Raw genomic sequence first — 12,274 nt, forward strand, 5'->3', positions numbered from 1 at the left:
GGCGGTTCTGCGACGCACAGCGGTGCAGTGTCAGCAGCGGCGGCGCGGTTAGAGTGCTCGAGGTTACTATGGTTACGCCCGACAAAGTTCTAAAGGAGTGACAACAGAAGGCTTCAGAACGGCTAAAGGCTGAGAACAGGAAAAAAAGAACCTTTTATTTTGTGAGGCCCAAAATAAGACAATAATATAAACAAATGCACAAGAGGAAGCGCTGACGGCTGAGGGCTGGGAGCTGGTTAACAGCGTCTCAAATTAGGCTTTTATTTTCCGCGTAAGCCTCGATAAGCCTCTGAAGAATCCTCAGATACAATCGCGGTTTTGGCGGAAAAGGGCTGTCCCAGAGCACTCCCTCCGCCGATAAGGGACGACCCTATCAGGAGCGAGGAGGCAGGGCCCGCCATTCGCCATCGCCACGGCGATTACAGCGGAAAGAGAATTAATTCACCAGACCCCGGGGGCCAGGCTACGCTGAATCAGAGACGTGCACTTTTTTTTCCCTCCGAATCACGGCGGGAGAAACGGTGATTCTGGCACCTCACCACGTTACTCGCATTTAACGGTCCGGCGTTTCCACGGCTCTCCGCTCGGCCCGGCCAAACCCCTCCACCGCGTAATGCCGCCTGAATGCTTTTCCCCAAACTGAATTTCGGCCTTGTGCCCTGGTCGCCTGCGAGAGGCAGTTGGCTCCCGAGCCCCACGCGGAGAACAGGTCAGCCAGCTGCAGACCCGGCTCTCCCGGTTATCTGCGGGAACCGCTTACGTCCGAATGGACGGCTGCGGGAGGGTAAGGGCGGGAGGGTAAGGGCGGGAGAGTAAGGGCGGGAGGGTAAGGGCGGGACGGTAAGGGCGGGAGAGTAAGGGCGGGAGGGTAAGGGCGGGAGAGTAAGGGCGGAAGGGTAAGGGATGTTCATTAGCAGTAAATCACCCCCGACTCTATTGACCGGCCCTGTGAATGCAAATGAGCTAATGGATGGAGGGAAAAAAAGAAAAAACAATCTTCTGAAAAGGTTATTTGCCTCCACAGAAAGAGCAGAACCCCGATTGCCACTGCTGCTGTTTTTTTTACGAATCTGTTATTGTGCTTCTCGTGGCGTAGACATATTTCTGGTCAGCCTCAGGGCTGGACCACAGCGCGTCGTCAGGGGAAAAAATGTGTGGACGTACGCTGACCGAGATGTCTGTGGCCCGAAGCCACAGCCTGTGCGTTAAGAGAAACGCGTTACACCCAGGGGGCCGAGGGGACGTGTGCCACCGCGCCCAGAGGCCAGCGATCAGCACACAGGGGGAATCACCTCTGACTCTCCATTAAGACTTCTCAGCCTTCTCCTGTGCCGCAGAGTGGTGTATGAATTCTCTGGTTTTGGTACAGAAGGCAGGTCTGTAATTATCTGCCGTGAGTTTATGAGCCCTGTTGGGGGAAGAGAAAGGCGTTCTCTCTGTTCCCCGTATGGAGGCGTGCGATGAATGGCCAGCCTGTGGGGGAGGGGGGGGGTAACGTGCAGACTGCGGGGGGGGGGGGGGTGGGGGAGGCAGAGGGGGGAGAATGGGCCGCATAAAAGCAAGCTGCGTGAGGACTCTGCCATCTCGGGAGGGGACGGGTCTGTGTGAGTCAGCCTCCAGTCATGTGTGGGGATAGACCCCGCAGGATCACATGACCCAGCCTCAGAACGTGGTCTTAGAGGGAACACAAAGAGCTAAATGGGCCCTCCCAGGCAGACCCAAGGCTCGTCCTCAGACAATCAGCAGCTAGCTGTTAAGGCTCGGATTCCACACCATACTGTACCCTGCAGTTTAACTTTTGGGGTGAAAACCGTACCCCCAGACGTGCAGAGGGAGTGGCAGCAACAAGGGTGTCCAATCTTATCTGAAAATTGTTCGGCGAGGGGGTAAAGGTTTTTGTTTTAGCCCAGCAATAAGATTCGTAATTAAACTAATGAACTAATCATGGTCTTCAATCAATCTTCAATCTATTAACCATAATAAGTAGAATTAGGCGTCTCATTGCAGGGCTAAATCAAAAACCTGCCCTGCCCCCACGCCAGCCCTGTTTGGATAAGACTGGTCACCCCTGCTTTAAAGCCTGGTTCAGATCAAGCAGTCATCGGGTATCCATCAACGTTTGCAGAAGGAACTTTGGCAAGTGTGCACTACTGAGTTCTCCATCGTGTCGGCCGACCCACCTGCCGATCCGCCTGGCACATCTCGAGTCTCGAGAGTTCAAGACGGGACAGATCCACCTGTCTAATGAGGATCCGATAGTCCTTTCATTCGATGACCGTTTGAACCGTGCTGTATTAATATAGTAAAGCTTTTAAATGAAGCACTTAACTGCAGCAGCGTGTCAGGAACCAGCAGACACACAGTGGCCCTCCAGGACTTGAGTTTGAGGGCCCTGGCGCAGACAGCAGCTTTTGCACGGGAGCGAATCGGAGGTGTGCGTGAGAAGCGCGTCTCCGTGGCGTTGGCCCTGACCTCCAGATGACCCCACACTGACGACAGCATTTCTGTCAGCAGTAAACGAGACGAGCTTCATCAGCGTCGACGAAATCACCTCAGCCAGCCCGTGCGGGAGAAGCGTTCAGCAAAGCTTTAAATAACCGAGACAGAGCCAGGACAGCAAACGGGGAACGCTGAGGAGAACAAACAGAACTACATACCCAGCTTCCACTTCCTCCTCATATCCCTGCTCATTAACCCAGCCGAGCCCTGCCACTCAGAACCCGCACACTCCCTATCTGGAGTGGAAGCCGGGCTCCTATAGATCCTCTGTATCGCTCTTTGAATGCAGTATTTCCCCCCAGTCTGCTAGCTGCATTAATGAGGAAGCAATCCCCCCCCCCCCCATAACTCACAAGAACATTCTGTCAGTTCTGACGGCAGTAGCTGCTGGATGCCTTTCCTATAAGCAGTTCTCCTGTTTGGAAATGGAACTGGAGAGAAGGCGCGTTTGTCTTTGACAATATAGCGGAGAGACTGGAATGAAAGAGCGCTTTTATCACTGCGCTTTCATCACACGGAGCACAGCGTATCAGAGAAGCTTAGATCCTGCCCGAAGACTGTCCCGGATTTCCATTCCAAGAGCCGTCGAATTGCACCGGCCTATTCTGTGGGGATCCGTCCTGTAGATCTAACCATGAGTTTAATTGCGTGTGAGTTCCTGTAGATCTAACCGTGGCTTTAATTGCGTGTGAGTTCCTGTAGATCTAACTGTGGCTTTAATTGCATGTGAGTTCCTGTAGATCTAACTGTGGATTTAATTGCGTGTGAGTTCCTGTAGATCTAACCGTGGGTTTAATTGCGTGTGAGTTCCTGTAGATCTAACCATGAGTTTAATTGCGTGTGAGTTCCTGTAGATCTAACCATGGGTTTAATTGCGTGTGAGTTCCTGTAGATCTAACCATGAGTTTAATTGCGTGTGAGTTCCTGTAGAGCTCACCAGGGGTTTAATTGCTTGTGAGTTCCTGTAGAGCTCACCAGGGCTTTAATTGTGTGGGAGTTCCTTGTCATATTTATCCAGTTAAATGCAGTGACATGCGCGTGTTTATCAGGGATGTGAGCGTTTGAGGCGCGTGAGGGGGAGCGTGTGCGCGCTCAGGCTCTCAGAGGAGAGTCAGCGGTCGACGGCCGTTGGCGACCGTTTGTCGCGAGCGTCGCTCAGGCGGGTTCGCTGCCGTCCGCGTCGTAGCGTAACCGGGGACAGACGCCACTCCTGGACAGCCTCTCCCCTCCGGGACTCTCACTGGGTCTGCGACGTAACTGCATTTGTTCAGACGTGTCCAGACGTCACTGACTGCATCACTGACAGCAGGAATGATGGGAAATGGCCGTTCGGAGTGGATGGCTGTGATGCTCTCTTTCATTTTGAGAAACGGTACGAGCCCAGTCACAGAAAAAGCCCCCTCCCTCTGTCCTTCTGAAAAGATGACAGGCACTCCCTTTTTCTTTCCTTTCATTAAAGAAGCAGGCTTGTGGCAAGAAATTTGTCAACATGTGAAGTAAGACAGCGCACCCGTAAACGGTGCATTAAGCAGGGCACAGGCAGGAAGATGCTTTTTCCTGCTTTCAATAACATAACCTTTGGGCGCTGTCATTTCTCAGTGTCAGCATAAATCATTTCTGTTTTTTCCTGGAGTGAAAGTTGCGCTTCTCTAACGAGGAGCAGAGCACAGCAAACATTTGAAATGTAGATTTTTTTTGTTGCCACGGCGGGTTTCCAAACAGAATACTCATAACTGTGGGGGGGGGGCACCCCCCTCCCTGTTCACTCACTCAGTATTACATCTCCCCTTTTTATAATGTCAGCTTGAGCATTTCACTGAGAATCAGTTTCAGGGCCAGGCATGTTCTCCTGCAGGTGTTCTCCTGTAAACGTGTTCTCCTGCAGGCGTGTTCTCCTTCAGGCGTGCTCTCCCACACGCGTGTTCTCCTGCATACGTGTTCTCCTGCAGGCGTGTTCTCCTGCATGCGTGTTCTCCTTCAGGCGTGTTCTCCTACATATGTGTTCTCCTTCAGGCGTGTTCTCCTACATATGTGTTCTCCTTCAGGCGTGTTCTCCTGCACACACGCGTGTTCTCCTTCAGGCGTGTTCTCCTGCACACACGCGTGTTCTCCTGCAGGCGTGTTCTCCTACAGGCGTGTTCTCCTTCAGGCGTGTTCTCCTACATATGTGTTCTCCTTCAGGCGTGTTCTCCTACATATGTGTTCTCCTTCAGGCGTGTTCTCCTGCACACACGCGTGTTCTCCTTCAGGCGTGTTCTCCTGCACACACGCGTGTTCTCCTTCAGGCGTGTTCTCCTTCAGGCGTGTTCTTCTGCATGTGTGTTCTTTTGCAGGCGTGTTCTCCTTCAGGCGTGTTCTCCTGCATACGTGTTCTCCTTCAGGCATGTTCTCCTACATACGTGTTCTCCTGCAGGCGTGTTCTCCTTCAGGCATGTTCTCCTACATACGTGTTCTCCTTCAGGCATGTTCTCCTACATACGTGTTCTCCTTCAGGCATGTTCTCCTACATACGTGTTCTCCTTCAGGCATGTTCTCCTACATACGTGTTCTCCTGCAGGCGTGTTCTCCTGCATGCGTGTCCTCCTGCATACGTGTTCTCCTGCAAGCGTGTTCTCCTGCAGGCGTGTTCTCCTGCAGGCGTGTTCTCCTGCAGGCATGTTCTCCTGCATACGTGTTCTCCTGCAGGCATGTTCTCCTGCACACACGCGTGTTCTCCTTCAGGAGTGTTCTCCTACATACGTGTTCTCCTGCACACACGCGTGTTCTCCTGCAGGCGTGTTCTCCTGCAAGCGTGTTCTCCTGCAAGCGTGTTCTCCTGCATACGTGTTCTCCCGCAGGCATGTTCTCCCACACGCGTGTTCTCCCACAAGCGTGTCATGCTCAGCCAGCCCGCAGATGGCGGCTCCCAATCCCGCCGCTCAGAGACGCCAGGCTCCTCTCAACATTGCGCGGTCGATCGATTGGTCGGTTGGCCACTGTGCAAATGAATTAATGTAAAAATATTTTTTTACTAATATTCTAAAAACATGGTTCTGTTTTTTATGCTGGTTTTCTAATGTTGGCATTTGATTCTATTCCCTCACATAAATTATTACAACACTAGACAAACGCTATTACAGAAGAAAACCATGCCAGCTTTGGCTAGTCTGCCTTTTAAACAACAACAATCCACACTTAATTAATAGAAAGGCAGTGGCTGCAGCAGCCTGAAAACATTAGGGAAATCACCCCGATCAAATTAATTAATTAATCATAAGAAATATCAGCACGCTCATCTTCATGATGAACGCTGTCTGCTACTTCCCTTTCTGTGTATTTATGTGTAGTCATTCACCGCCATGGTCTAATGTGTCTGTGTGAAGCTCAGTAAGACAGACAGCTCTCTCTCTCTTATGGTGTGTTATGCCACACACAGTGCTCCAGTTAGAACAAAGCGTTCTGTCTGTGTGTGTTTGTGACTGACAGAGGGTGTGTCCAAGAGCTGTACTACTACTACTACTACTACTACTACTACTACTACTACTACAAGAGAACATCAGAGAAATAAAACTCAAATAAATGTGGTAAAGGGACCCAAAGTAAAATATGCAGTTGCGCTTTATTAAAATCACTGAGCATTAAACTGCAAAGAATCACACTTTCCGTTGATTAATGAAAAATGGAAATGCAATCAAAGTTAGACGGAGGGGCGTGTCCTAGCGCAATTGTTGAAGAATTCCGACATGGGAAAATAAACAGCGTTTGGTGTAAGGAAGGACCAGCTGCATTCACATCATCGCAAATAAGTCGGCAACGTTGTCTTGCAGCTGAAAAATAACAAATGCCAAAATACATTATATACATATATTTTTGTTGCATAAGGGATATTTTATGTTTTTTTACTCCTAAAATAATAAAAGGCATCTTATTTATCTTTGGGCCAATAGTGGATGCTTTGGTAATCGTTCATATTCAGATCCCCCTGCGCCTGCAGCCTGAAAGCTCGTTAGGAGTTTTTTTCATCAAGCTTTCGATTACCTGTGCACACTAATGAAGGTGCATTCGGATGCACCCCGTGTGCGACCGGTCCTGTCCCACCTCGCCCCTGGCTTCATTAACTCAGCGCTCGCTTGAAAAAAACGAGGCTTCAGGACCGGATCGTTAAGTGCAGGAATTTTAACATAATTTGGGACGGCTCGCGGCGTCCTGCCGTCGACAGCACCCTGATAAAAATGCACCGCTCCGTTTTTCGGTTATTTCACTTGGGTATTAAAGACCGCGCCGAATGTTTTATTCCAATTATTGTCAGAGTGTACGGGCCAAATCTCGCTCGCTAGCCTTGTGATGGATCTCCTGTCCTCCTGAAAAGCCGCTGTGGATTTTATTTAATATGACGGATTCGATAATATCTAATGTTTGAACTCTTCAGTGCTGTCATCTGTCAGGATTTCCATATCACAACCGGCCGAAACTTCCACTGTTCATTTAATGGAAATCCTAGAATAAACGCAAACAGGACTCTCAGACTGAATACACACAGTCGAGAAGCCGTTTCTTCGGACAAGACTGTTTTCATAAGAAGGTTCGCATGTGCAGTAGCACTAATCTAAACCCAAGACTCCCAACCTTTACACCATCTGGAACGGTAGATTGGTTTCATGCCAAAAAAAAAATCTTGCAATCTGATTGGTTTAAAACATGTTAGAACCAATGCTGGCTTGAATTGGCACCTTCAAGTTGTAGCCCCCTACAGCAGTTAATTTTACTTAAATCATTGGTTTATTAGTAAAGCGCATCCCTAGATGTTGGGCAGAGGTTATCAAACATGGTCAGGCTCATAGTATAATAAGGCTACGAGTAATCTGGTCAGGCTCATAGTGCTATAATTCTATGAATAATCTGGTCATGTTTGTATCACGATAAGGTTTTGATCCTGATGTGTGCGGCTGACGCGTTGGTTTTGTCCTCGACTCTCAGCGTGTTGAAACGGTCTGGTAAATGTTTAAGTGAGGAATCGTTTTGTCCCTCACAGGGAAGGGGGACGTGTTCGGGGACGTGTTCTGGAAGGAGGTGACCCTGGCCCAGGCCTGCGCCAACGTCCGGGCGCTGACCTACTGCGACCTCCACGTCATCAAGCGCGACGCCCTGCAGAAGGTTCTGGAGTTCTACACGGCCTTCTCCAACCACTTCTCCCGCAACCTACTGCTCACCTACAACCTGAGGAAGAGGGTGAGTGCACGCTCTCTCTCTCTCTCTCTCTCTCTCTGCGACCGTATCACACCGGTCTGTTCGGTGGAGGGCTCTTTCTGTGGCTCTAGGGTCCGCTCTTTGGGCTGGTTATGGGTGTAGTCCCAGTGAATGGGGTGTTTGTGCTCTGGTTCTTGATTGGGACAATGTGCTCGCCCTGGTGCTGTAGTGATGGTGGTCTGGGAATGCTGTCTGGGAATGCTGTGTGGGAATGTTGTCAGACAGGCCTGGCAGTAGAGCTCATGCTGAGCGGGTGAGTGTGTTTAATGCTTTCCTGTGTTGTAAGTCACTCTGGGTGAGGAGCAGGGATGGGTCATTTTTAGATTTCACTGATTCCGATGCTAAAACGATACTTTTAAAATGGTGTCGGTGCCTAAACGGGGCCTGAACCGATACCTTCTTTAAGATGAAGAGCTCTTTAATGAAGTCATGCTGTGTGGAAAATTCTCAAGGCACCTGCAGGAGTGATTGGAGATTTTACAGGCATCTGAAAAATTAATGCTTTTCAAAAAATACACCTGACCTGAGTCAGCCAATGGAAAGGGCAGGCGAGCCAGGAGATGGTTGGGGCCTGTAGATGGGCGGAGTCTGTGGATGGGCGGGGCCTGTAGATGGGCGGAGTCTGGAGATGGGCGGGGCCTGTAGATGAGCGGAGTCTGGAGATGGGCGGGGTCTGTAGATGGGCAGAGTCTGTAGAGGGGCGGAGTCTGTAGATGGGCGGAGTCTGTAGATGGGCGGAGTCTGTAGAGGGGCGGAGTCTGTAGATGAGCGGAGTCTGTAGAGGGGCGGAGTCTGTAGATGGGCGGAGTCTGTAGGGAATAACCCGATTCAGGCACTCTCTGGTCTCGAGTCTGAGCCCTTTCAATGTCCTCCTCCCGGCGAAATGGGGGAAGGGGGCGACGGGTCACATGACTGTGGCAGGGGTGCATTGTGGGAGTGCTTAAGACGGGCGCGACCGATCAGGAAGCACAGGCGCAGCGGAAGGTACCGGAAGGCACTGAGGCGCTAAGCTAGCCCGGAGACGCTAAGCGAGCTCATTATTCCGTCCGCTCATCGCACGCTGGCGTGGAGGATCGGCCAGCCCGTAAAGCACGCTGTGGGAGCACGCCGCTCTATGTGGGTCACAGGCAGAGACAGTGAAGGATGTGGGCAATAAACCAGCTTCCCCCTTCAGGTGTGGCTCGAATCCCTTCTCTGATCATCGAGCCATTCGTTCGGCAGTGAGTGCCCTTACTGCTGCTCTGGGAAGGTCCTCCACCGCTCTGCACAAACACCTCAGACTCAGACACGCTCTGCTTTCTTAAGATCTCAGCCTAACCCCTCCTTAAATTCAGTTTCCAACATGTTATTTGAAGGATATGCTGGAAAAATCCAATGTCTACTCATCTATTTTAAATTTCTTGTTTTTATTCTTGTCGAGTTACATAACGGTGCACCCGCTCAAACGGACTCAATTACAAATGACAAATTTCCACTTTTAGCCTTTAGAGAATAGATGTGAAAATATGAGGACTAGCACCCCTCATCTGAACTCAGCTCCCTCCCGAAGGGGTAAAGGAACACCAAGTGGGGTGTTGTTTTATTCCCCCGAACACCCTCCCCCCCGTGCTGCCATGGCGACTCGTACCCCGTGGAGAAGGTCGTCTCAGGACTCGGGCTCGTAATCGTGCGATGACGGCGGTGCTATCGTGCTAACGTGTACAGTCCTCTGCCCCGGACGGGACTGTCAGCCTGTCAGCTGTGATTGACAGGCCCCACGGCGTGTCAGACTCCGAGCCGCTGCACCGCCGTTCTGTCAGTCCCTGATTACACAGGCAGCGCCACGTCAACGACCCATCAGCCCGGCGGGCTGCGCGCTGCTCCCAAACGCCAGCGCTGCCAATCGCAGCTCCCTTTCAGACCTCGAGAGCTATAAACCCCAAACAGTCTTTAACAATCCCACATTCATTATCAATCCCACATTCATTATCTATCCCACATTCATTACCAGCCCTGCATCCATTATCAATCCCGCATTTATTATCAATCCCCCATTCATTATCAATCCCGCATTCATTATCAATCCCACATTCATCATCAATCCCACATTCATCATCAATCCCACATTCATTATCAATCCCGCATTCATTATCAATCCCACATTCATTACCAGCCCTGCATCCATTACCAATTCTGCATCCATTACCAATCCCGCATTACCAATCCCACATCCATTACCAATCCCGCATTCATTATGGTAAATGGACTGCATTTATATAGCGCTTTTATTCAAAGCGCTTTACAATTGATGCCTCTCATTTGCCAGAGCAGTTAGGGGTTAGGTGTCTTGCTCAAGGACACTTCGACACGCCCAGGGCGGGGTTTGAACCGGCAACCCTCCGACTGCCAGACAATCGGTCTTACCTCCTGAGCTATGTCGCCCCACAATCCCACATTCATTACCAATCCCGCATTACGAATCCCACATTACCAATCCGACATCTATTACCAATCCCACATTCATTACCAATCCTGCATTCACTATCAATCCTACATTCATTACCAATCCCGCATTACGAATCCCACATTACCAATCCCACATCTATTATCAATCCCACATTCATTACCAATCCCGCATTCATTATCAATCCCACATTCATTACCAATCCCACATTCATTATCAATCCCCCATTCATTACCAATCCCGCATTCATTATCAATCCCACATTCATTAGCAATCCCGCATTCATTATCAATCCCACATTCATTAGCAATCCCGCATTCATTATCAATCCCACATTCATTACCAATCCCGCATTCATTATCAATCCCCCATTCATTACCGATCGCATGAGTGCATTCATTTAGAACGCGGGCTTTCTACAGGGGGATCTGCAGAGGTTCAGGGTTTAGTTTGAGATGGTGGGGGATGCTGCACGTGTGGAGGTGCTTTCTCCCCTCGTCTCTTCCCTCGCCCCCTCCCTCCCCCCCCCGTACGACAGGCTATCCATGTGATTAATGGGTATTGAGACCACTCTCTTCTGATTGGCTACCTTTCTCTTTCTCGCTCTGTCTTCTCTGCATGACCGGGTGTCTTAATTTCACTTTGTGGGTGAAACCTCTCTCTCTCTCTCTCTGTCTCTCCTCTCTCTCTCACTTTCTGTCTCTCTCGCTCTCTCTCCCCCCCTTTGCTCTCTCTCTCTCGCTCTCTGGATATTTGCTAATAAATCCCATAGACTTCATTACTGCAGCGCCCTGTGAAAGAGGTTGGTAGCAATGCGGAGGGGGTGGGGTGGTGGTTTGGCTTCAGATATGCAAACTAGGCCTGACGCATCGTAAAGCGATTCCCGTAATGACAAGAAGAGCAAAGCTGAGGCTCTATTGTGTTTCAGAACAGTCAACTGAAACTGAAGCTCTGTTCACAAATGGGAAAAAATCCTCAACAAAACACTGAGGACATTTTCCAATTTATGAACCGAATTTCAATTAACTTCCTGAATTGGCTTTAAAGCTGATGTGGAATTGAATAGGCGGGACCCTCGGCCTGATGACTGGGCTTTGTTGTTTGCTGATGTTGTGGATTCAGAGAGACGTTCAGCTGACCCACCGTTGGAGAGCAGCGGGGAAAGTTTGCCTTCCATAACAGATGACTCTCATTCAGGGCACAGGAGGAGAGCGTAGCTCCTGCTGGAGGTGATGCTGTAGGACCCAGGCGGCGGTATGGCAGTATGGCGGTATGGGCGCAGTCCCCAATGACGGAGTCTTTCCTCTTTCCAGTCAGGGACACACGGCGCTATAATCCGCCAGAGGCGTTTCGCGCGGCTCGGTTCTGCCTCAGCGTTTCCAGGGGAGTCGTTTCTGAAACGAGACACCGATTGGGCTCCGAATCCTCCGTCTGAAAGCGGGAGAGAGGAGAGCTCCCACGCGTATTAAGGCTTGTGTTCCCTTCCAGCGCTGCGGATCTGAAAAGCCGCCATCTCAGATCGTGCTCCTCCTCGTCTGCGTTCCACCCCTGCTGCGGAGCTGAGGAGCGCAGCGGGAATCTCTGCTCGTCTCTCCGTGGGGGCGCGCAGTTTTTCACGGGGTGTTCAGCCGCCATCGCTTTGCTCTCAGGCCTTCCTGCCCCCCCCACCCGGTTACTGGGCAACAGTCACCTGTCACTGGGGTGCATTCCCGTGTCAGTCAGCCGTAATCAGGGGCCTCCAAACGCGGCCGCTGTTAGAGAGAAGGGAAGTTACCCCGGAGCGGATGCAGGGCTGTTAGAGAGAAGGGCAGGTACCCGGGAGCGGATGCAGGGCTGTTAGAGAGAAGGGCAGGTACCCGGGAGCGGATGCAGGGCCGTTAGAGAGAAGGGCAGTTACCCGGGAGCGGATGCAGGGCTGTTAGAGAGAAGGGCAGGTACCCGGGAGCGGATGCAGGGCTGTTAGAGAGAAGGGCAGTTACCCGGGAGCGGATGCAGGGCTGTTAGAGAGAAGGGCAGTTACCCGGGAGCGGATGCAGGGCTGTTAGAGAGAAGGGCAGGTACCCCGGAGCGGATGCAGGCAGTTAGAGAGAAGGGCAGGTACCCGGG

At 51.0% G+C, this 12,274-nt stretch overlaps 1 protein-coding gene across 2 annotated transcripts in view; it reads left to right on the forward strand.

The window, feature by feature from the left end:
- kcnh1a (potassium voltage-gated channel, subfamily H (eag-related), member 1a) overlaps window positions 1-12,274 on the forward strand; it is a 102,476-nt gene that overhangs the window by 53,384 nt on the left and 36,818 nt on the right. For both annotated transcript variants that reach the window (XM_064317802.1, XM_064317803.1), the window contains one exon: window positions 7,511-7,707. In XM_064317802.1, the coding sequence (XP_064173872.1) occupies window positions 7,511-7,707 (197 nt within the window). The remainder of the gene's footprint in view (window positions 1-7,510; window positions 7,708-12,274) is intronic.

Source organism: Anguilla rostrata, chromosome 18 (genome assembly GCF_018555375.3).
Source record: "Anguilla rostrata isolate EN2019 chromosome 18, ASM1855537v3, whole genome shotgun sequence".
NCBI lineage: Eukaryota > Metazoa > Chordata > Actinopteri > Anguilliformes > Anguillidae > Anguilla > Anguilla rostrata.